At 35.1% G+C, this 24,896-nt stretch overlaps 1 protein-coding gene across 5 annotated transcripts in view; it reads left to right on the plus strand.

Annotated features, from left to right (window-relative positions):
• The window catches only part of SLC4A7 (solute carrier family 4 member 7), a 117,659-nt gene that overhangs the window by 69,079 nt on the left and 23,684 nt on the right, over nt 1-24,896 (plus strand). For all 5 annotated transcript variants that reach the window (XM_081247723.1, XM_081247724.1, XM_081247725.1 and 2 more), the window contains 11 exons: nt 1,018-1,133; nt 3,044-3,201; nt 4,792-4,879; nt 6,516-6,662; nt 10,674-10,780; nt 12,871-13,045; nt 16,675-16,808; nt 17,967-18,212; nt 20,061-20,166; nt 22,845-23,006; nt 23,400-23,513. In XM_081247723.1, the coding sequence (XP_081103849.1) occupies nt 1,018-1,133; nt 3,044-3,201; nt 4,792-4,879; nt 6,516-6,662; nt 10,674-10,780; nt 12,871-13,045; nt 16,675-16,808; nt 17,967-18,212; nt 20,061-20,166; nt 22,845-23,006; nt 23,400-23,513 (1,553 nt within the window). The remainder of the gene's footprint in view (nt 1-1,017; nt 1,134-3,043; nt 3,202-4,791; nt 4,880-6,515; nt 6,663-10,673; nt 10,781-12,870; nt 13,046-16,674; nt 16,809-17,966; nt 18,213-20,060; nt 20,167-22,844; nt 23,007-23,399; nt 23,514-24,896) is intronic.

The following is a 24,896-nucleotide window of genomic DNA, read 5'->3' on the forward strand; positions in this document are numbered from 1 at the left end:
ATAGGATCTAACTACAAACAGTTTAATTGAATTTCTGTGGGTCACTAGATTGTCTTGAGTGGCAGAGTTAAAACTAAAAGTAAAGACTGTTGTAATTGTCTAGTGCATCTTCTCCTGTGATACTCAGTGTTTTGGGTAATATTAAATCTGTATTCTTGAACTAGAAAGTCTTGGGTGTTTTGAAAAAATTAGATACGTTTAATGGTAGAAATCTATGTTAAGTACTTAAACATTTTTGAGATTTGAACTTTATGCAAAATTCGTAGTGGTAATGATTGGTCATATGCTACTGGGTGTTTTTATGTTATTGTGTGAATTGTTGCTGCTGAGTGTTACTTGAAATGAGTATACATAATGCATGAACATATATCTATCATTTGTAATACAAACAAGCTAATAGAACGTGTACCTAAAATAGTAAAAACATTACTATTATGTTTTAACATATTTCTTAGGAATAATGACAGTAGGCAGCACATACATTTTACACAAGAGAATGAAAATTCTTGAGGAAACTGTTAAGATTAGGGATGATTATGGCGAAATTAGTGTACGTTTAGTTGACGTAGCTCTTAACATTTTCTGAGTTACATTTAGGTTTTATCAGAAATTTTATATTTTTATTGATATAAGTGTGCTAGACATCATTAAGCTAACTTAATGATGTGGACTTCACATGTCTATTGGATACATTGAAAATGGATGCCCTAAGTATTTCCAGTGGTGATCAGACCCAGGTCTTCCACCTTCTACTTACTTTTTCTCTTTTTGCAAAAGGCCACCATTTTTGTAAATGCCAATTATATTATTTAAAATGTTAAAATATATAGCTTCATTATTGCTTAAAATGTTAATCTACTCTTGCTGGTATGGTACTAACACTTGGCACTTTTTTTTTTTTTTTTTACCTAGCACATTTGCTTTTAATAAACCATCACTTTCAGGATATGAGTAGATTCAGGTTACAAAGTGAATTTTCTCCTTACTAGTTTGGAATTTGTTTGTTCTTAAATACAGGTATTTTGGCCTCTCCACAGTCTGCACCTGGGAACTTGGACAATAGTAAAAGTGGAGAAATTAAAGGTAATGGAAGTGGAGGAAGCAGAGAAAATAGTACTGTTGACTTCAGCAAGGTAATTCTGTTACTAACTATACATTTTCATAGTCATTTTTACTGAGAAAATTGTAGCAATGTGGCTTTATTAACATTGATTATAATAATTTTTTAATAACTGGTGCCTATAAACCTGCATGTGATGCTTGTGATATGTTAATTTATGATCAGAAATTGTGAGAAAGGTAACAGTCTCATAGCACTTGAATAACGTTATATTTTACTAGTGTTAGAAATTCTGAAAAAAGAATATATGAATAATATGGTATTTTCATCTATACCTACCCATAGATATCATGAAACTTCAGTACCTTTTGAATTACAGTCGTTTGTTCTGGAGCTACCACCACTAGAAAGATTAATTCTGGTAATGATGTTATAGCAGTAATGATTCAGCTTTTTCTCGGCTGTAATGTGATCCCAGAATTATTGTCTTATGGTGTCAGTACTTTCTGGAATGTCACTGGGAAACATTGGTGCTTCCCCATGGGTAGGTAAAGGTAAAGGCATGGATTTAAAAACAATTCACCTATCTCAAGTATGATTTTTAATTGTGGTAGATGAGTATTTAAATGAAATATAAAAAGAACATATTTCAAAAGAACAGGACAAAACTACAAGTTCAAATTACGATTGAATTTAAAGCATACTTTGTGAGTACTGCCTCTGAATAATTGATCCCCTGTGGCCATTGTAAATTTTTTTATTGGTATTTACTATAGGATACAATGTCAGACTTTTAATTAAATGTGATTATTTCAAGTAAGATTCATTTTTTAAGCCTTTGTTATATGATGCAAATTCTATAAATCACATTTTGCAGAAAAGGCATTTAAATGATGATTTGCGGTATAGCTTTGCTAAGCTTCATGTTCTAAAATTATAAAAAGCTTTGCCAAAAAAAAGCCTTGCTTATGGGACGTTATACTGTTCTAAGTCAATCACATTTTTACTGGTGCTCCAATTATTTCAGATGAGTGTAAAGTGTTCAGTAACTAAATTGCAACGAATAAATTACTATAGTTTACGTTATAGACCTCCTCTAGACATGGCAGATGCCATTTACTTTTGTTCCTCTGTCACAGTTTTCCTTTTTTTACTTGGTCTGTCCTTGTGTACACCTCCTTATCTCCTGTTGGGCAGGAGTCTGCCTCCTGGCACTGTAGTTGTGGCACACTGGGTGTGGGACTCAAGAGGCCCGCTGTAAGTGCTGGTTTTATTTTAGTAGATAGCCCTGTAAGTGGTTGTTTAGTGCCTTGTGTGAAACTGCGTATAAACGAAGAAGTTGCCATACTTTGATATTATGCTCGTAACCTTTTCTTTGTAATTATACACAGACAACTGAATGTGATTATATAGCACTACCATATATCTATACCAATTATGGCTATTTTAGTTTTAAATAAACATAATTTTCCCACTTAATGAAAATACTGGGGGATGCCCAGAGTTCTTTAAAATAGAAAGGACTTATAAAAATACATAAAATATAAAGGAACCAATTGATTTCTAAGATTAAACAATTAGATAATAATTAAATGACTATTTTTTAGCACTGTGTATAATTTCATGGACCACTGTTAGCTTGTGAACTATATTTTTGTCTTTAATAGTTTTTAATGAATACTGCTATATTCATTGAAAATTTCCTCTAGTTTGTATGTTTGGTAATTTAGATCTCTGAAGTAGTAAAGACTATGACAGTAAAACAGTTGGGAGTATTGTTTGGTAGGTGTGTTTTGCTTGCTTTTTTGTATTTGTCTACTTCATTCTTTGTATTTGTGAGAATTTTGGCATTTTTACATCCTTTAGATCACCAGTTTTGATTAGCAAATAGTAGTCTTAAAAGCATCTTTTCTTTCCTATTTCCCTCTGGTCTTATTAATACCATGCACACTTTATTTTTAATTATTATTTATTTGTCACTAGGTTGATATGAATTTCATGAGAAAAATTCCTTCGGGAGCTGAGGCATCCAATGTTCTGGTGGGAGAAGTGGATTTTTTGGAAAGACCTATAATTGCGTTTGTGAGACTGGCTCCTGCTGTTCTTCTCTCAGGGCTGACCGAGGTCCCTGTACCTACAAGGTAAAGAGAGGGTTAATTCCAACTAACATTCTCCCAGAATGTCCAAAATCTAAAAAATTTTATTCACTGAAGGAACATGTTGCTTTATGCAGCATAGCACAGGGAGATCGGCTCGGTGCTTTGGGATGACCTAGTGGGGTGGGATAGGAAGGATGGGAGGGAGGCTTAAGAGGGAGGGGATATGGGGACATGTGTATGCATGTGGCTGATTTGCTTTGTTGTGCAACAGAAACTAACATGGTATTGTGAAGCAATTATACTCCGATAAAGATCTGTTAAAAAAATTGATAAATTAAAAAACTCAAATTATAAATTAAAAAAAATACATTGGATTTATATTTTTACAAGAAGTTCGGTATCTTGGGAGCTTTGGTTTAAAAAACAGTTCATCATTTTAGACATAGTATGTATGTTCTGTGCAGGCACTGAAGTCAGAGAGAATGGAATTGAATCCTTGCTCTGCCACTTGTTGTGGGATGGTCAAGCCAGACTTCAGTTCTCTAAGCTTTATTTGTAAAATGAGGGTAGCAGTACCTCACAGGGTTGATTAAATGTAATAATGCCTCTGAATTAGGCAAAATGCTTTGTTCTGACCTGATCAAATCTTCTGTTCAGTACACATTATAAGTAAAAATTAAAATGGGGGTCATATCCTTAAGAATTAGCAAGTTGTGTTATAAAGGGTTATCAATTTGTTAGCTACTGATTGTATAAACTTAATTACAAATGAGAATAATTAAAAATATATTTTTTCTTATTCATATAATAGTAAATAAGAAGAATTAATTGCAACTTGATTGAAATACATGTGCCAGTTCTTAATAAGCTTTACTGAATTGCATTAACGGTATAGTATTAAGATAAATGAGAAGAATAATTTCATAGATTCACATTTAAATTATTATAAAGCAGGAAGGTGAATACTTCCAGTTTGGATTATTGTGAATATTAATATTTTACTGTAGTGTGAACAATGATATAACTAAGTAGGAAGTTAAATAATTTTTATTTGGTCACTATAAATAAATTAAAATCAAATAATAAGAGGTTTGATGTTAAATTTGGAGTTGTAAATAAAAATGCTTTTCCTTCCAAAGGGATTAGTCCCTTATTTACCACATTAGTGTCTTTGTCCAGACTGTAGTTTGAGGGATTATGGATTTCTTGTGCATACTCTTAGCTATATTATTAAGCCAAAGTAAATACTTAAATGGGATTAGTATTCACTTTATTTACTAATTTACTTTTTTTCATCAGTACAGACCAGAAAAAATTGGTTACTCAAAATTCAAAAGGATATAGAAGATGGGAACTTTTAATGTAAAACACCAATTCCCTAAGTACTTTCTTATTCTAAGGAAGATGAAAAGTAATAACTTAGTAGAAACTTATTTATGAATGCCTTTCTTAGTTTTGTGATCTGTTTTCATCTGAATAGAGTTCCATCCTCTTTTCAGCCATTGGCGTGTGAGGATGGAAAAGAGGTCTGAGTGTTGTTTCTGTGTTTACATTTGAATGATTTCTTTATGATTCCTAGATTTATGTGTGTATGTTGTTTATGTTTAAATCTGTGTTTTCATGTTTCCTTAGGTTTTTGTTTCTGTTATTGGGTCCTGCAGGCAAGGCGCCACAGTACCATGAAATTGGAAGATCAATAGCCACCCTCATGACGGATGAGGTAATTAAAATGCCCTTTGACATGGACACTGATTAAAAAGCATATAATGCATATTAAATTATAGTTCTCCTTTCATAGTGAAGCTTAAAAAATTGTCCTTGTTTGTCTTTACTATTTTATCTCATATTCACGATTTGCCTTTTGCAAGGTCTTTAGGACCTTTCTGTCAGGGATCAGTGGATACTGTTTGGTTTCCTCCCTCCCCCACAAGTTGAAATTATTGACCATCTTCTTGACATTTTGAAATTTTCTTCATCCTGCATTTCAGGATATTGGTTCTTTGGGAAAACACACAGGACTTTGTGTTTTCCCCTTTTTTCTCTATAATTTCTTGCTTTTGCGGACTTCATCTTTGACAATGGCCTGTATTGATCAGGACTTTGTCTCTTTGGGAGAGAGCTTTATAGTCGGGTACTTGTTAGACATCTCTGCTTTGTGTCCCTAAGGCATCTGAAACCCCACATGTCTGAACTGACCTCCTTTCTCTGTTCTGTCTCAGTCAGTAACAGATTTTATTGATTTTACCTTTTCTGTGTATTTTGCATTTAGTCTACCATCTCCTTTCCACCTGCACCATCACTTCTCCCTCCAGCTTAGACTCTCTTACCTTCTTTTCTTTGGTGACAAAAGTGGATCATATGGGCCTTTCTCTTATCGTATTTTCCTCTGTACTATCAGTAATATGCAGATTTGAATAAATCATTTCCTTGATCCAGATGTATCAATGACATCCTATTGTATATTTGTTTAAATTTAAACTCTTTACTGTTGTCTTAATAGGGTCTGCCTAATCTAGCCTCTGTATGCTTTTTTTTCGAAATTTACATGCTATGACTGACGAGTCACCTTTTCTCTACCACTTGCTCTGTCCACAACAGCTTCCTTTTTGTTCTTCAGATGTGCTATGCTCACTGCTGCCCCTGGACATTGCTGCTCTTCCCTTTGCCTGAGTGCTCACTCTACCACCTCCACCCCACCCTATGCATGCCTTTGTCCCTCATTTCAGACAGATTCCTCCTGTAGTGTTTCCTCCTCTAAGAGACCTTCCTTGGCCACCCAATTCTTCCACATCAGCTTCCCTTCCTTTACCCTGCTTTATTTTTATAGGCACGTTTATTATTACCTGCAGTTGTGTATTTATGTAATTACCTGTTTCACTGTCTTTCCCCCTGAGTTCTTGAGTGTAGGGACTTTGCCATATCTGTGTCCACAGTGCTCAGAATTGTGCCTGCCAAATAGTAGGCACCCAGTAAATATAAATGATCAAATTAGTTATTTAAGTAAGATTGTTAGCATACCCATGACTATTCCTTTAGGATAAATGACATTAAAATATCATAAAAGTGGAATGACGCACCTACAGTATTATTTTATTCTGTATTTATTATTTCCCAAGTAAAATATTCTCTTTCTAAAAATTGTTGTATATTAACACATCACTGGTTTCTTTTGTTGTTACTATTAATTCATCTGGTAATACTAATAGTGGGTTATTTTTTAAAGTTATTAGCGAGAGTGGGAACAAGAGTTAAGGTAATTATGTAGACTTAGTTATGATATCTAAAGTGGATTACTATGCGTAGAATTTTCTTTCAGCTTTACAATCCTTTTACTCAATATGTATATTTTTCTTTAGATTTTTCATGATGTAGCTTATAAAGCAAAAGACAGAAATGACCTCCTATCTGGAATTGATGAATTTTTAGATCAAGTGACTGTCCTACCTCCAGGAGAGTGGGACCCTTCCATACGCATAGAGCCGCCGAAGAGCGTTCCTTCTCAGGTGAGAATCCACACAGTACTTCTTGGAGTTACTTTTTTTTTTATTAAACATTTTTCAAATAGTTTATACATTTTCAAAACTCAAAACTATATGAAGAACTACACTCAGAGAAGTTGTTCCCCACTGTGTCCCGTTTGCCTTCTTACCCCTGTCCCCACCTCCTGTGGGTCACCATTTGTTACTAGTTTTTTGTTATCCTTCCAGTTTTTATTTAGTACAGGGAAATATGAACATATAGTCTTGTTCTCTCCTCTCTTACCAGAAGTTAACATCCTATTTGTAGTGTTCTGCACCTTGCTTTTCTCATGTAACAATATTTCCTGGGGATCTGATCATAAGAAATCATGGAAATACTCCTTCTTCCTTTTCTCACAACTGTGTTTTATTCCAGTATGGATGTACCATAGTTTGTCCTGTTTCTGGTGCAGGTTGTTTTCAGTCTTTTGCTATTACAAACCATATCATAGTGTTCATATTGCCATTTTAGTCTTGTGCAGATGTGTCTGTCTGTAGGATGGATTCATGGGAATAAGATTGCTGGCTCACATGGGAATTTATTTATAATTTTAGCAGATATTACCAGAATCTCCTCTTATCAGGTTGAACTGTTGTAGACTCATTTTGGTGATGAATGAGAATGCCTGTTTCCCTACAGCCTCACTAGCACAGTGTGTTGTCAAACTTTTGGATATTTGTCAGTCTGATAGGTATCATTATCTTACTATATCTGGTATTTTAATGTGGTTTTAATTTGCATTTCTGTAATTAGTGAAGTTAAATATTCCTGAATATTTTTTGCTCATCGCCCTCCATCACTTTTTTTTAACATTTAAATCATTCGTTGATCCTTTTGAATTTATCATGACGTATTATATAGAGAATGCATGCAATTTGTCTTTTTTCTAAATTGCGGCCTGGTTGTCCCTATTTATTAAAAACTTAAGCATTTCTCCACTTGATTGGTGATGTTCTCTTTATCATTTATTAAATTTCCATATGCATTCAGGTCTGTTTCTGGAAATTCTTTTCCAGTGGTCTGTCTATTCATGGACCAATTTCACACTTTAATTTCTGAGGCTTTTTGTTATATTTAATATCTGGTAGGTCTGCATTCATTCTCAACCTCTCTCTTACTCTTGTTTTTCTGAATTTTCTTAGCCATCTTTGTGTATTTATTTTTCACATAAGCTTTAAAATCAGCTTTTTACTTACAGAAATAAAATGTGATTTTTAAAAAATTGTGATGGAAATTAAATTTCTAAATGAACTGAGAGAAGGTTGACATCTTTATAATATTGAATCTATTCAAGAACATGGTACATCTTTCCCCAGTTGTTTTCCTATTTCAAGTCACTTTTTGTGTCCTTAAAGAATATTATAAAGTTCTCCTTATCTGTGCCTTACACGCTTCTTGGTGAGTATATTCATAAGTATTTTATCTTTGTTTCTATTATAAATGAGGTCTTTGTTCCATTATATCATCTGCTTGTTGCTTTATATATATATATGTATGTACACACACACACACACACATATATATATATTTATGAAGGCTATTGGTTATTGTATATTTCTTTTGTATCCTGCTACCTTTCTTAGGCTTTTATTGTATGTAGTAGTTTTTTAGTCATGTAATCTGCAATAAGAGATAATTTTATCCCTTATTTTCTAATTCTTATACCTCTAACAAGTTTTCTGTTAATTGTATTGATTAAAATCTCTAATAGTTTTAAGTAGTAGTTGACTTTAAAGGTCATTTCTTAATTTTTTCCTAATTGTAGTCCATATCCCTAGTGTTTCTCTCATTAAGTTACTGTCTTTGGTGCCAAAGTACACATTTTATCATGTTAAGAAAGTACCCTAATTTCTGTTTTATTGAAATTTTTAATATAAGTGAGTGTTGAATTTTGTCAAAGGGCTTTTTAGCATCTCTGGAGATGATCATATAAATTTTATTTATCAGTTATCATGGTAAATCTTTAATTTGAAAACACTTTTGCATTGTTGGAATCCAACTTGGACTTTAAAGTGCCTGTAGTCTTTGTCTAATGTTTTATTTAAGTTGTTTGCATCCTCTGTAAGTAGATTGGTATATAGATTTTTGTGCAGTCTTCACGTTTTGGTATCATCATTACACTTGTTTCATAAAAACAAATTTGTAAGTTTTCCTTTTTCTGTGTTCTTTAAACCTTAAGTGGTTTGGAATAATTTGGTTCTGAAAGTTTGAAAGACTTCTTTATTAAAATTTTCTGAGCTTGACTCTTGTGTCGTAGACTTCAACAACCTGCTTATTTCTTCTGTGGAAATTGGTTTGTGTAAACTTTCTCTTTTTTCTGGAGTCAGTTTTGGTAAACTGTATACCGTAGAAAATTACCTATTTTCTGGTGTCAATTTTGGGAAATTATGTTTTTTGGTATATTACCCATTTCATCAAAATTTTTCATTTATTTGCAGAGGGTTGTGTTGTGCAGTCTGTCTCTTTGTACATATATATATATATATATATTTCTTATACATATGTAAAATTTATGAAGTTGCCTCCTTGTCGTATCTTTGGTTGTATATTAGCTAATGGTTATCATATTTTCCCAGTAGAGCAGCTTTTAAAATTTATTTCAGTTCTCCTTTTTAGAAAAGTATATTGTGTTTTGTAACTCGATTTCTGCTTTTAGCTGCTTTATTTTATTCCTTTCACCTTCCTTCAAAGATTTTTTTCACATTTCCTGAATTAAATGCTTAATACACTTATTTTTATTCTTCCAATTTTCTTAATATAAGTGCTTCATTTTCTTGAATGAAGCTTTTGCTGTATTCCATAGATTGTGGTATATAGTATTTTTCTTGAGATTTGTTTTCTAGGAATTCTGTAATTTTGTTTTCTCTTTCCCCTTTGAGCTATGATGTAAGTTAGTTTTAATTTTGACATTTTCAAATGGTAATCTTATGATTATAGATAAGTTATGCTGCTCTATAAATACTGAATATGTGAACCAGGGAGTTTGTCTGTAGTTGAGCCAGAGTCTTTGATCCAGGGGACCTCCTGGGATAAACACCACCCCCAATCCCGTCTTTTTCTTTCTCCTCTTCCCTCTCCCTTTCTCTTTGGTCTCCTCTCTCTCCCTCTAGCGGTCTCCCACCCACCCCAACCCAAACCCCGCCACCCCCACCCCCCACCCCGCCACCCCGCATGCACATGTGTGCACACACACACACTTTTTTTAGTCCAGCAACCTCTGACCTTTGGAGGTAACAAATTAAAAGCTCACTCTGGTGAGGAGGAGGAGATCTTTTATCACGAGAATAGTACTCTTGAATTTGTAATAAAACTTAAGTGGAACTTGATTTTTTTTTTTTTGGTGGTACGCAAGCCTCTCACTGTTGTGGCCTCTCCCGTTGCGGAGCACAGGCTCCGGACACGCAGGCTCAGTGGCCATGGCTCACGGACCCAGCCGCCCCGTGGCATGTGGGATCTTCCTGTACCAGGGCACGAACCTGTGTCCCCTGCATCGGCAGGCAGACTCTCAACCACTGCGCCATGGAAATTGATTTTTATGAAAATTAGTTTAATAACTCTTGTGCTACTTATGTCTTAAGGGAAGTATTTTAAAAAGAAAAAATGGCATTTACTCTTAATGTAAAATATATTTTTTCTATAGTTAACATGAGTAAGATTTAAAAAAATTCTAGTTGGAGAGATGCCTTTATTGGATATTTTTGCTTCTGTTGCTGAGTAGTAATTTGAAATGGTGTGTGTGGGTGTTTTATAGTATATCTGATATTAGAATATAAAGCAGAAAAAAACAATATAAATTTGAAATATAATAGAGACAAATTTTAGATTCTATTTCAAAGTGCATTTTCTTTAAAGTGGAAGTTTACATTAGGAAGCATTTTTTCTAGGAGTACTGGTTAGATATATAATCAGTATGAGATCTCATGTTCCCTCTAATTGAAGATGCCTTCTGAGCTTCCTTAAAACAATTCTGAAAATGTGTTTTTTGTGAAATTCAGGAAAAGAGAAAGATTCCTGTATTTCCCAATGGATCTGCCCCCAGCTCGGGTGAGACCCCTAAGGAGGCCCCACACCATGCTGGACCTGAGCTACAGAGGACTGGACGGTGGGTACAGATACTGATACAGTGTGGGTGTCTTTTAGGGGCTAGAGATTGATTTGATGGAAAAGGCATAAGCATTCTTTTTCTTTGTAAATATTTGGAAAATAATTTTGTACAGTATTTTTTCCATATTTTAAAAAATGTGTATTATTTTATAGGTATATAATGTTAAGGATAGTTTACTAGACTATATTGGGTTCTGTATACCAGGATTTAATTTAAAATGAAAATATTATGCAGCATATATTAAGAGTATTGTAGTTCTATAGTAGGTTAATTTAACTCCCTGTACAGAAGGTTCTTGAGGAAAGTGTGGTGTCCTATTGCCATTCTCATATGAAGTTAGAGAATTATGGGAACAGAGAGGAATTGTAACCAATGTGTCATGTGTGTGCATAGATGTAAAACTCTTCCATGAGCAGTACATCATGAGGTAATGTAAAATTCGACAGACAAGCATAATTAAACCGTAGTAATAGTCTCTGGAAACCTAGTTGGAAAAATTGTTGCATAAGTTAATTTTTGGAGTAAAGAATAGAAATATTACCAGGTGCAAACATTGTCTTAAAATATTTTGTAGAGGTAGAAAATGATATGGTATTACCATTGTGTAGAAAAAAGCATGTGGATGTTGATACTGTTTTATCCATTGGTGGTCCCTATAGAACTAAAGATCTTGAAGCTTAAATATTTGTTTAAAAAACCAGGATAGCTTATACAGGATATCTTAATCCATGGACTAATATAGTAGCCTCTGAGTATAATAGAGTAAGACTCTGTCCCCATGTGAAAGGTGCTCATTTAAGTTGTTATTATTATTATTACTTCTTCAGACTTAAAACTGAGGTAGGGTTAGTCACTGAGAAGTACCAAGCCAGACCCCCAGTGATCTCGTGTTACCCGAGAGTCTCATATAAATGATTGATTTGATGATATACTTTCATTTTCTAGATTATCATTGGCACCTTTTTTATTGCAAGTTGGCACATTTTTTTACAGTTTTCTCAGTCCGCTTGCTGTCATATTATTTATAGGATAACTTCTTCCAGGTGTCAATGTATGTTTAGGCTTTATTTCAATATTAACTTTGGAAAAAGCTAGAATGGTAAAGCTTGAAACATCTAAAGCATTTGAAAGCATAAGATTAATCTGTTTGGTGTATTTTTCTGCAGTAGGGATTTGAATGATATGAGTCACAAAATCTTTTTAAATTACTGATTTGTCACCGGTATTTATTGAGTACCTACTATTTCCCAGGCAGTGTTCTAGACACTGGAGATAATGGCAGTGAATAAGAAAAGGTCCTTGCCACTCACAGAGCTTATATTGTAGTGGAATGCTTTCAAGTTAGATGTATCCAAAAGTCTGATTTTAAAAAACACTGAAATGATAAGTCATTGAAATGATTTGATATGCAAATATAGATTTTAAATTTACTAACTAAAACCTCTTAGTTTTATTAATATGCACACTGGTTTGACTACATATACAGTAAATTACATACACTGAAATAGTTTTTAGGCTTTTTTTCTGGGCCAGAAGTATTTATGTGTTTGAAGTACTAAAATTTTAAAACTAAAATTATTTAATTCACTACTGAGTGGGCCTGAGCATACTACATTCATATTAAAGGGTATTTGGGGACTTATGATTATATTATAATTGCATTCCTGGTATTTCTGGTACTTGCCTTTAAGATTTATAATATAAATAATGATTAATAGCATTGCTTATGCACATTTTCATGAATGGGTTGTTAGGTTTTATTTATTTTTATTATGTATTTCTTTGCACATTTGTGTTTGATATTTATTGCATTTACTCATATAGTCATTTGCCTGTAGTCTTTTCAGCATATAGCCATATGATACAGATGTTTGTGTCTTTTAACTTAGTGAGGTCTGCCTTTCCACTATCAGTGGATTAGATTAAATGAGTTTGTCTTCTATAATTTATACCATTATTTAAATAGGATATTGATTTTTGTTGACAAAACGCTAGGCACCAGCAGTTTTATGTAGCCCATAGTTTTAGTTTGAACTAGCCAGAATCCTCTAGTGTACAGTTTGACGAGTTTCATCTCACCTATTTAGGCTTTTTGGTGGTTTGATACTTGACATCAAAAGGAAAGCACCTTTTTTCTTGAGTGACTTCAAGGATGCATTAAGTCTGCAGTGCCTGGCCTCGATTCTTTTCCTATACTGTGCCTGTATGTCTCCTGTAATCACTTTTGGAGGGCTGCTTGGAGAAGCTACAGAAGGCAGAATAGTGAGTACAAAGATTGGTAGTGGCCAGGCTCTTAGCTCTTCAGAGGCAAGTGTCTGTGTGCATTTGTCTCACTATACATACTTTTATTTGAAGAGTCTACCCACAGCATGATTAACCTGTCCCAAAGCAGACTTCCCCCAAAGGTAATTGCAATGGAAAACATGGGGAAGCCATTTGAACAGGAGAAGATGCACAGTTGAGGTAAAAAAAAAAAGAAAGAAAGAAAGAAAAAAGTTTGTCATGGCTTGCTGGATGAATGGTTTAATAAATTGAGTAAAAGGCTTGTATTGTCTTTGTGGGGGGAGTGGGTGGGAGGAGACAGATCAATTGAACTGATTCTGGGTGGGTCATGGGTGGGAGAATTTATCGGTGGGGTCACTTTGTATCCTTTATGACATCATAGGATTAGTTAGAGCCATGTGACTAACATTAACTAATCCACCCTGGCAGGTCCCCTGGGCTAGACTATTTGGAAGAAGGGAGCATAATTCTGGACAAATGATGGATTTTTGAAGTGGTGTTTAATTTTGCTGTTATTAAATTTGTGTGAATGTTGCCAGAGTGTTAATTGGAAAGTATAACTGAAAACTGCATCTATATTTTGATATGACTAGAATGAAAGTTTTTATGTTTTTTGTTCTTGGTGATACTGTACTGGGGCTGTGGGGGCCTGATATCAGAACAGCATCTAGTGCTTCGTGAAATTTGGAAAGACTTTTTTGTTGCTGTTTATATACATTTTAATGGCATTTAAATGAGACAGTTTGTGATTCCTAAGTATATTTTGTTTAATGATATTTACTCTTTGGAGAAGATTTATTTTTTACAGATAAAAGGTTAAAAACCAACCAAATCTAAGTAGTAATAATTGTTCAATTAAAGTATTTCATAAGCTGAACATGAGGTAAACCTGACAACTGAAATTTCCTTTCAACTCAATTTTTTTTTGATTATTTAGATTCTTTTATATTATTCTTTTACATTATTATAGCAGATAGATATTTTTAGTAAGTTGCTTTATGTGCTGTCACAAGTTGTACATGTAACTCTGCTGGTCCCTGAGGAAGTCTGTCTTGTCTGTTACCATCATGGAAATACTGTTTCTTTCCTCTTGGACTATCACTCACTGCCTGCCCGTCTCATCCTGCTATTTAATACCCTGTGCATGTGATAGAGCTTTAGGCACTAGAGGAACATAGACAAGGGTAAGACATGGGCATGTGTCATCTATCCTCAGGGTCCTAACCTAGGAGAAAAAGATAGGATAGTATATATGTAGTTACTATGTCGTGGTGTTCTGCGCCACACATGAATGAGATAAAGGAAGAGCTGTAGGAGTTGTAATAATTTAGAATAGAGAAATCAGAAATATTATGGAGGGAAATGATATGGAGATGATGCGTTTATTTTCAGATGCCTTGCTGGAACTTCAGGTAGAAATGGAGACATTAGGAGGTGCAGTTCCAGAATTTATAGAGTGGTAAGAAAGAAATATGAAGATTGGGAAACTGAAAATAGATGAGGTTAACAATGTAAAGGGAGAGAAGGAGAGGAAAAAAGTCCCATTTATGAAATGGAGGAAGGGTGAGAATGAGGAGAAAAGTGGCCCAGCACATTAGACACAGGCACAGTCAGAGCTCTGAAACAGGAGTCAGGATGATGTAATTTTGTAAAAACCAAAATAGAGGTGTAGAGAAGGAGGAAGATCAGCAGGGCTTGTTCAGTGTCGTACAGTGGAGAGGCGTATGGGGGAGATTAGGGGAGGGCTTCTGGTGGGTAAAATGGAAGCTTTTGAATGTGGGTTAGTTAGGGCAGTATAGGGAGGGCTGTGATTTCTTTAGGGAAAGACAGGTTTTAGTTTGGGAATGAACATATAAACAGTTTAAAAATTGGGAAAAAGTAGGTCTGGGTAAAGAAACCTAGTAAATGTGGCAATGAGGGGTTTGGGGAATGGTGAAAGGAAGGTCTTCACCTGGAAGTTTCTGCTTTTTCAACACAACATTGAGGAGGGAAACTAATTTTGTGCCCAACTGCCTTCCCCACCCCATTAGCATTTCTTTATTTGCCATCTCCTTGTTTCTCTGCTCAATTTTTTGCTTTCTATTTCTAGATGTTGTTTAGACATTTTTTCCTTTGATTTGAACTCTAAATTCATTCCTAAATATACATATTATAATTGAACTAAGGATTTTATAATAGCTTAGTAGTGTCTTCCAGGACAATCTCTTGTTTGCCTGTGGGCAAGAAAACAAATTTATTTCATATAATTCCTAAATATATTGTTAATATGAACACTTACTCATTTTGCCAAAAGTCTAATTTGTATGTGGGTTTGATCCTATTTTTATACTAATAATTGAATGTTACTTTTACTACGTACTATTCTTATGTTGTGATTTTGATTTTGGAACATGCTCTTATTACTGATGATAATTGCTACCATTTATTGAGTGCATTCTATATGCCAGACAGTGTGTTTGCTAGTGTTTTCAGAAACGCTGCTTCTTTAAGTTCTCCTGGCTATCATCACCCACATTTAAAAATGAGAAAAGTTGGGCTGGACAAGCCTGAGATACGGCCATGGTTTAGCATCTGGTAGGAAGCAGTCTTCTACTTCAGATCTGGTTCTGAAGCCCTGCTCTCTGCCTGCTGCTGTGCTGCCTCTCAGTTCCAGGAGGCTTGTTTCTCACAAGTGTCTTGTCTTTGCTTTACTGATGATGGCCTTTTCCTTGCTTAATTGTATTTCCCAGTTGACCTTGATGTTTGTGAATGGTAAACCGTTTTCTTTCTGACCCCTCCCCTCTGTCTAGTGTCATAGTCTATATGCCTTAGCAACTGATAACCTAATCAGTTAGGATGTAATGTTGGTAGTGAAACAAAATTGGCCTACTAGCTTTGATTTAAGATTTCTATGAGTCTTTCATTTTATCGTTTTTACCAAACTTTAATAATAATATTTCCTCATTTATGGTTTCCAGGAATTTTTTAAGGAGATTTTTCATCTATTATTTATGTTAAGCATTTCATGTTTTATATATGTTGGTTAAGCCCATCATATTAGATTAATTTCTTTAAAATGTATGGGAAATTGCACTTTAGAAGCAAGTTTGAGAAGGATAGTTTCAAATTTGAGTGTGCTAATTTCTTATTCATCTACTTGAAGGAGTCTTTTTTTTGTAGCGCACCACATCGAGCATTTAGTATGTTTTTTATTTTCTTAAATGAACTATTTCAGACATGCAAAAATATTCAAAATAATGTGTACATCTTTGTACTCACCATAGGCTTAAGAAGTAAAACATGTATAGATAAGGTTGGAGCCTCTGTGTCCATCTTCCATTTACCCCTTCCTCCTTACCTCCCGTAGTATTGAGTTTTAAATTAGGGTTGATTGTAAAAGTTCACCTTTAATATGCTAAAACAAAACAATTTTCCCATGTATTTAAAATATATTTGTAATTTTCCATATTTAAATTTTAAATTTGAGATTTAAAGTTGCATTTGCTTTATTTTTTTAACCACTTGGTTAATATTTTTATTTTCCAGGTGTCTTATATATATGTATTATAGTAGGTTAGAGATATATTTATGATGTATTACCTTTATTCGTTTCTTTTTTCCTTAAACAGAGTGCAATAGAGTCTCTTTTTGGAGCATCATTAACTGGGATTGCCTATTCGTTGTTTGCTGGGCAACCTCTAACAATATTGGGGAGCACAGGTCCAGTTTTAGTGTTTGAAAAAATTTTATTTAAATTCTGCAGGTATGTAATAGTTACCTACTTGTCACATTTGTTTATGTATGTTTATAATTATATATTATTGTGATTAACTTTAGTTAAAAGTACACTGTATATTTAATAGCTGAAAAAGAGGATCTGATGAGTATACATATTTTCAATATTTTGGGGCTACTGTGTGGTCAACCCTACTCTGGCTCCTACTCTCATCCCCAGTCACCTTGAATATAAAATCAATGGATTTGAGTGCTGATAAGCAAATCACTTGAGGGACAATAAAAGTCCTTTGTGTTAGCAAATTTCAACCTAGTAAGAAGGTAGTTAATCTGAATTATTTATTATACGGTATGTTGGTCTTATAAAGGAAGTTTAGAAAGCAGTGGATCTCGAAGGCTCACGCTGACTTTACCCAGCAGGCCTGTGTCACAGAGGGAGCTGCAGCTCACAGCGTGGGGTCAGTGCAGGTTACTGGAGCTGGTAGCCTCGGAATTTGACATGGCAGTACTATTCCTTTTGTGAGATAAATGCAGTTGAATATTTTAGTCTGAAACAACTTGATGCTGTTAAATGTTTGATTCACTAATTCCTCTTGTTTGGATTCTTTTGCCACTGGACAAGCTGATTCTGATTCTGATCTGGCACAGTACACACACAAATAGAGAATGTAGTGGCCTCAAGTGTTTTAGACTCACTGGTAGTAATTTCTTATTTGAAATTGAATTGGAAAATGAAGTCACTGTGGTGATACTGGTGGTAGAGGAGCTGGTGGTGGGGGCGCTGGGGCGTGGCTGCCATGTTGACACTGGAGCATCTGGGTGTTCAGAGAGAGCGACATACATCCACTTGTTCTACAGGCTGCTTATCTGTCATTTACTCCTCATAACTGATTTCTAAAGTGAGGTCTTTGTTTTTAAAATATTTATTTCCTAGTAGATTTTCACTGTAAGTCTTTTATATAAGTAAAATATAATCATTAAATCTACTAATAAGAAGCTAGGCTTCAGTTGAAGCAGAAAAACACATAGAGCTTTCTTTAGTCATTATTTTGTTATTCTGTAATGTGTTCTCTTTTAGAAATCTTAAGTTTTTATACTGTTCTTACTGTTTGTAATGAAAATTTTAAGTACCAATACTGTTTGGCATGTATATGTTGATCGTGTCCACATTTTTCTTTCTAAACAGAGATTATCACCTTTCCTATCTGTCTTTGAGAACCAGTATAGGTCTGTGGACTTCTTTCTTGTGCATTGTTTTGGTTGCGACAGATGCAAGCAGCCTTGTGTGTTACATCACCCGGTTCACTGAGGAGGCTTTCGCAGCTCTCATTTGCATCATATTCATCTATGAGGCTTTGGAGAAGCTCTTTCATTTAGGAGAAATATATGCATTTAATATGCACAACAATTTAGATGAACTGACCAGCTACTCGTAAGTGTTTCTGTTTCCCCTAATAGTAAACGTATTTTTGCAGAGGTGTCTGAGCAAAAGAAAATGGATTTTTTGCAAGGTGATGCTCACTGTATATCTAGCTATAACTACCCAACTAGCAATACGGAGGTTGACTTGTTTGTTACAGATGAGATCTTACCAAAGCACGCAGTGGATGTAAATGCGGTTGAACAAATTCAGTCATTTTTATTCACTGAAACAATTTGTTCAAGTGTGTGTATTTTTGGTTTTATGTGTAAATTGGATTGACCAATTTAAATTCAGTTGTTTGGCAACTAACCACCATATATTTATATATTCTTCATGTTTTGCATTTTCATTAACGTTTTTGAAACTTGATAATTTTTATTGGAAGTTATTTTAAAGTGTAATTTCAGTGCAGTGTTGTATGTTGTTTAGTGGATTATTTTCTTTGTGATAAGAAAAGCATGAAATGAAAATATTTTAGGACTCTAGAATAAAACAGGATTTGAGAAGTAATTATAATAGTTACAAAGGGTTGGCAAACTTGTTTAAACGTGAAAAAGGTTATTAAAATTAGACATACCGAGGTAGGTGCCTGTATTTGCCATCTTGAGCACAGTTGGTATGAGCGTGAGCCTGCATTTGATTAACTTACATGGAGGAACGTGGTTACCAAAAGCCTTCCTTCCTCCTGCCCCCCTCGGCCCCATTCCCTCACTTCACACCCCTCCTCCTCTCGCTGTCCTCACACACTCTCGACTTTGATGCACAGAGGAGGGAGGGATGTGAAACTTCCTATAAGACATTGACCTATTTGAAAATATTAGTGACACTTTGATGCCAAGTCTATTTTGTGTCATTTTCTTTGCTCTTAAACTAGTTAATTTTTTAAATGTTATTTGTTGTCTTCTCTCTTTCCCTGCTACTTTGATCTTTAAGAAGCGTGGTTTTTAGAGCTAGTGCCAGCCAGTTAGAGCACTGTTTCCTACATGTGAACATCATTTGTTCAGCTAACATTCTGTGAGCAGGCACTGTGTTAGGAGTGTTGCATAATATTCATGTCAGTGTTCGCCATTCATATCGTAGCCCCTTTTGTGTATGAAGAAACTGAGGCTCGTGGAGGTTAAAACTTGACTTGGGTCAAACAGCTAGTAAATGATAGAGCCTCAGTTGAATCCAAAGTCCAGCCACCTGCCTTTTCTCAAACAGCTCATAATCCAATTGAGAATATTCTTGTTTGTTTCTTTTCCTTTTTTAAATCCATATTTAGAGATTTCTTTGCTTATGTATGTGTTTCTAGCTTTTTCAGGCAGGTGGGATAGTTCTGGATATGAACTGAACTCTGATTGCTTTGACTCACCTAGTCCTGTCCTGAAAAACTATGTTTTACCTATTACTTTAAGGATGGATCTTAAGATGAGTAAAGGATGAGCTTGAGCAGGTAGGGCTAGAATTAGTAGGAGTATAACTTATACTGGTTCCCAGTGCATGTTGTGTGTGTGTAGATGGGAAGGCGGCAGCGGCTCCTGTGGAGGTAAGTGGTAAAATTTAGTGGAGGCTGACCGTGTTAAACATGGTGGTGTCTTCTCAAATTTTTAAAGAAAATAGTACTGCCCCAAGGGATATATCTAACCAGTTTCATTAAGTAAACATTTTATTGGTATTTCTATTAGCTTTGTTATATTTATATAAGCCAAACTTTATTCCATTCCATTGTTTCTGATATTTTCACTTTTTAGTCTCCATGCTTTGCAACATGGAAAAAAGTTAAGAAGTTAAAAGCTACTCCATTGTGTGACTGATTTAATAAAATGTAAACATGAAATGCAGAATGGTTAAAATTATCCAATTCTGATTTCTCAGATGTGTATGTGTTGAGCCTTCTAACCCTGGCAATGAAACTCTGAAGGTGTGGGAGGAAAGGAATGTAACAGCACACAACATTCCGTGGGGGAACCTCACTGTCTCTGTGAGTATATGTGAAGTGAAGCCTGGTGCAAACAGTAACCTTGTTATTTAGCTTTTCCTTAGTAAACCTAAATTTCCTTCTTGATTGATGGATATCGTATGTTTTCAGAATATAGAGTTGTGTTGACCAAATAGAAGTTACCACATTTTTATTTATCATGTACTGAAGTGTATAGGTTGAAAAGAATGAAGCTGGTAGGAAGGGAGATCAAGATGGACTGTATTTGGCTTCCAAGATAGTAATTATAAAAAAGATGTGAATAATCTTCTGGTTTCTAATTCCTCTTGGATTCATAAGTTCATAGGCCTGTGGTTGCTGTTCCTCAAGTCGACAGTTCCAGCAGCTCTTACCCACTTGTGCCCTCTGTTGATCAGTCCATCTGCTCCGGGAACTGCTTATTTAGAAGATGAGGAATGCTCATACTGAACCTGTTTACCTTGTAGAGACTAGTATGACTTCAACACTGATGGAAAGGAAAGGAAAAAGGACAGAAACATATAATGAGCACCTACTGGGTACTGAGCACTATTACATACATACTTTTGTATGTTGTTGGGAAATGTTGTCCTAGCCCTAGAATATCTGTTTTGGACACTTCCCAGGTTGGGATTTAGAAATAAAGATGTCCAGTGATGCTGGCAATATCAATTAAAACCAAGATCCCTTGAGCTTCTCTGGTGCTTTTTATATCATGTAAGCAATTGTAGGTCATTCTTTTCTCTCTAAGGGTGATAGCTCCTAAATATGTAGCTGGAGGGATTTCCTCTGAAATTTTATCCCATTGATAATTTACATCTGCACTGTCCGGTACAGTAGTCACTGCCATGTGTGTCTATTTAACTGTACATTCAATAAAATTAATTAAAAGTTCAGTTTCTTGGCTTCACTAGCCATATTCCAAGTGCTCAGTCCCGTCGAGTGACTGACTGCTGGCTGACTGTACGGGACGGTGCAGATACCTGACATCTTATCATCACAGGCAGTTCTGGGGACAGTGCTGATGTAAAGCACTGTGTGTCAGTAATCAGCTTAGAATAATACTTTACTGTTTTATATTAGAATAATACTTTATTGACTCTATCTCTTTTGTTGTGAAAGAGGTAGAGTTAATAGAGGTGCCTATATGAAAGTTAAAAAAGCTCATTTCATGATGAATAGGATGTTATGTATATGGTCTTTTCAGTGTATTTTCTTGATATCCATCAGGGCCATGTTAGGTTTTTTTTGTGTAGCTATAGCTTTTATTTCTGTGATCCATGTTGTAAATTGTAGGATTACTAATCTTAGCACGTAGAAATTGAGAATAATGGAAACTTTGTTTTTCTTTCAGTAAACCTGAGTTGTTTTGTTTTTTTTTTTTTGCGGTACTCGGGCCTCTCACTGTTGTGGCCTCTCCCGTTGCAGAGCACAGGCTCAGCGGCCATGGCTCACGGGCCTAGCTGCTCCGCGGCATGTGGGATCTTCCCAGACCGGGGCACGAACCCGTGTTCCCTGCATCGGCAGGTGGACTCTCAACCACTGCGCCACCAGGGAAGCCCTGAGTTGTATTTTTAAAATGAGTCTCATTAGAATCTAAGTAAGGAAAAAAGGACTTCAATTGCATGTGCCTTTGTTAATCTCTGGTTGCCTTTCAGTTATTTTTCCCCCCAAAGGAAAATCAAGTCTATATTTCTATAATTGTATTGTATTATGTTATATTATTGACTATATTATTGATTTTATTAATGGAAATATTTCAGTGGTCACTTTACTTCTCACAGTCCCATGCTCTAATCTCACCATCAGAAAAGTCAGAAAGGGGCTTCCCTGGTGGCACAGTGGTTGAGAATCTGCCTGCCGATGCAGGGGACACGGATTCGAGCCCCGGTCTGGGAAGATCCCACATGCCACAGAGCAACTAGGCCCGTAAGCCATAACTACTGAGCCTGCGCATCTGGATCCTGTGCTGCACAACAAGGGAGGCCGCAATAGTGGGAGGCCTGCGCACCGCGATGAAGGGTGGCCCCTGCTTGCCGCAACTAGAGAAAGCCTTCGCACAGAAACGAAGACCCAACACAGCCAAAAATAAATAAATAAATAAATAAATGAAAGCTGAGCTGGTGTCCTTCTTCACTAAAAAAAAAAAAAAAAAAGAAAAAAAAGAAAAGTCAGAAAAGCCAAGCACAGTTTTTATTATTGATTTGAATTTAATAGTATAGCCATCTCTTATTCAGCATTATAAAGGCAGAGTCGTAATTTTCTGTGTGTCGCTTTTGTTTTAAGCAACTTGTTCAGAGGTAAAGGAAGGACAGTGAAATTGTTGAACAAGAATGCAAACAAATATTTGGGAATTAATAAAAGGCTTATATATTGAGATATATAATCCTTTCACTAAAGGAACTAAGGAGTTGAAAAGGGGTGGAGTGTGTGACGTTAATAACTTGACAAAAATACAGTATTTCATTTCAGTGATTTAAGATGCACAGATTTGTCAAACCATGACCTCTCTGAACTCGATATGTTTTAAAATTGATTGTGTGTTAATGTTGACTTGATAGTGTTTTTTCTAAGTGGAACATAAAATAATGGTGTGCCTTATGATCAGTAGCATCTTAGAGTCAAAGAAGTTCTTAGTAATTTATTGGCTATCTGAGAATTCCCTTCATCCCTTCCTTTTCTGTTTTTTCCCCTTTTTTCAGGATTGTAAAATCTTTCATGGTACATTTGTAGGATCAGCTTGTAGTCTCCATGGACCTTACATTCCAGATGTGCTCTTTTGGTGTGTCATCTTATTTTTCACAACATTTTTTCTGTCTTCATTCCTCAAGCAATTTAAGACCAAGCGCTATTTTCCTACCAAGGTAATTGGGGTTTAATTTTGGAGTTCTTGTAGTAGTCATGTTTTTAGTTTTCATTTCCTTGGTTTGGTTTATTTCAAAACAATAAGATATTGTTTGAAGTTAGTACTTTATGTCATATAGCTATAACGAAATTATTCATAGTGAAAAGTGTATATTCCATGTCTGAGCTAACAGTAGGAAGACAATGGTATGAGAGATGATAGGTTAGTTGTGAAATGTGTTTCTTATCCTTTGCAAAAAATATTAGTTATAAATGTATTTCACTGATACATTGTCACTAATTAAAAACTTCACACTTTCTAGTGGCATATTTTAATCTGTGAAAGATATGAATTATTTAGAAAGGACACATAGTATTTTTGTGTTTATACTAACGAAACCCCTTTTACATAGGTGCGATCGACCATCAGTGACTTTGCTGTATTTCTCACCATAGTAATAATGGTTGCAATTGACTACCTTGTAGGAGTTCCATCTCCTAAACTTCATGTTCCTGAAAAATTCGAGGTAAGGATTAAAACACTTGGCTATTTGTTACTTGGGAATACCAAACTACTTTAAAGTAAGATACTGCCTCCTAAGTAGTTATTTCTAAAATATGCATAGTCTCTCTGAAGAGCTGATGCTTTGAAAGCAAAAATTATATATATGCCTCACATATATAAAAAATGAAAGGATGAACAGAGACAAGTGAACATATTTAGGAAATAAGCAAGAAGGTATCAAAGCTGGCCCATCAGGGAGAGTGAATGAAAATATTCATGGTGAGGAGTTAGGAGTCATTTAAAATTTTTGACCCTTCTCTCGTAGCTGGAGTTCACAATATACTTCCCAGGTGAAAGAAACATTCTTTATTCCTTTATAAAGGAGTAACTCAAACTTGAATTTATAAGAGTGGCAGCGGGATCCTCATTAAAATTTTTAGAAGGGTGGTATATCTGGCAGTAATTGGAAAGCTTTGTGTAACACTTCCCAGCAGAATCAAGAGAGAATTAATTTTTTTGTCCACAAGAAAAATGATACTTAATCTGAGCATCCATGAACTCTTTGGTTTCATTAGCAAACTACAGTTCTTTTGTATACAGTATATCATGTGCATAACACAGCATTTGATAATTATTTTCCCTTCTAAGTTAGAGGTGGTAGCTTTTGAATACTTTCTGGAAATGTTTTAATAGTCAAGTATTTGTGTCACTGCTTATATTTACATTTAACTAATTATATGACTTTTATAAGCAGAAGATTTAAAGGGGATTAGGAATAAGGAGTATAACAAAGATAAATTTAGTCTGTTCTCTCTCTCTGGGATTGAAAAATAACATTATTTTAAAAACCAGGGTCCTCAAAAGTAGAGGTAGAAAATGATCCAGCAAAATTATATAAATCTATTTATATTTTTATCTAAAAATAAGAAAAATTAAACTTTATAATATTTATTGTATAAATTTTACTATAAGGATAATTATAAGTAACACAATACATAAATAAGTATAGCGTCATTGGGTATATATTTTTTTGCTGCTAAGAGTATATAATTTTTTTTTTTTTTTTTTTTTCGATATGTGGGCCTCTCACTGCTGTGGCCTCCCCCGTTGCGGAGCACAGGCTCCGGACGTGCAGGCTCAGCAGCCATGCCTCACGGGCCCAGCCGCTCAGCGGCATGCGGGATCCTCCCGGACCGGGGCACGAACCCGCGTCCCCTGCATTGGCAGGCAGGCTCTCAACGACTGCGCCACCAGGGAAGCCCCAAGAGTATATAATTTTAAAAGTTTTGGAGACCTTTGTTTAAAAGCGTAGATATTGAGCCACTAAAGATTTTAGGCCGTTAAGAGGTGACTATATCAAAGGCATTCTGTTTTTACCAAGTCTTACAAATAGACAAAACTGTAA

The sequence above is a fragment of the Mesoplodon bidens genome, assembly GCF_964165515.1.
Source record: "Mesoplodon bidens genome assembly, chromosome: 10".
NCBI classification, from domain to species: domain Eukaryota; kingdom Metazoa; phylum Chordata; class Mammalia; order Artiodactyla; family Ziphiidae; genus Mesoplodon; species Mesoplodon bidens.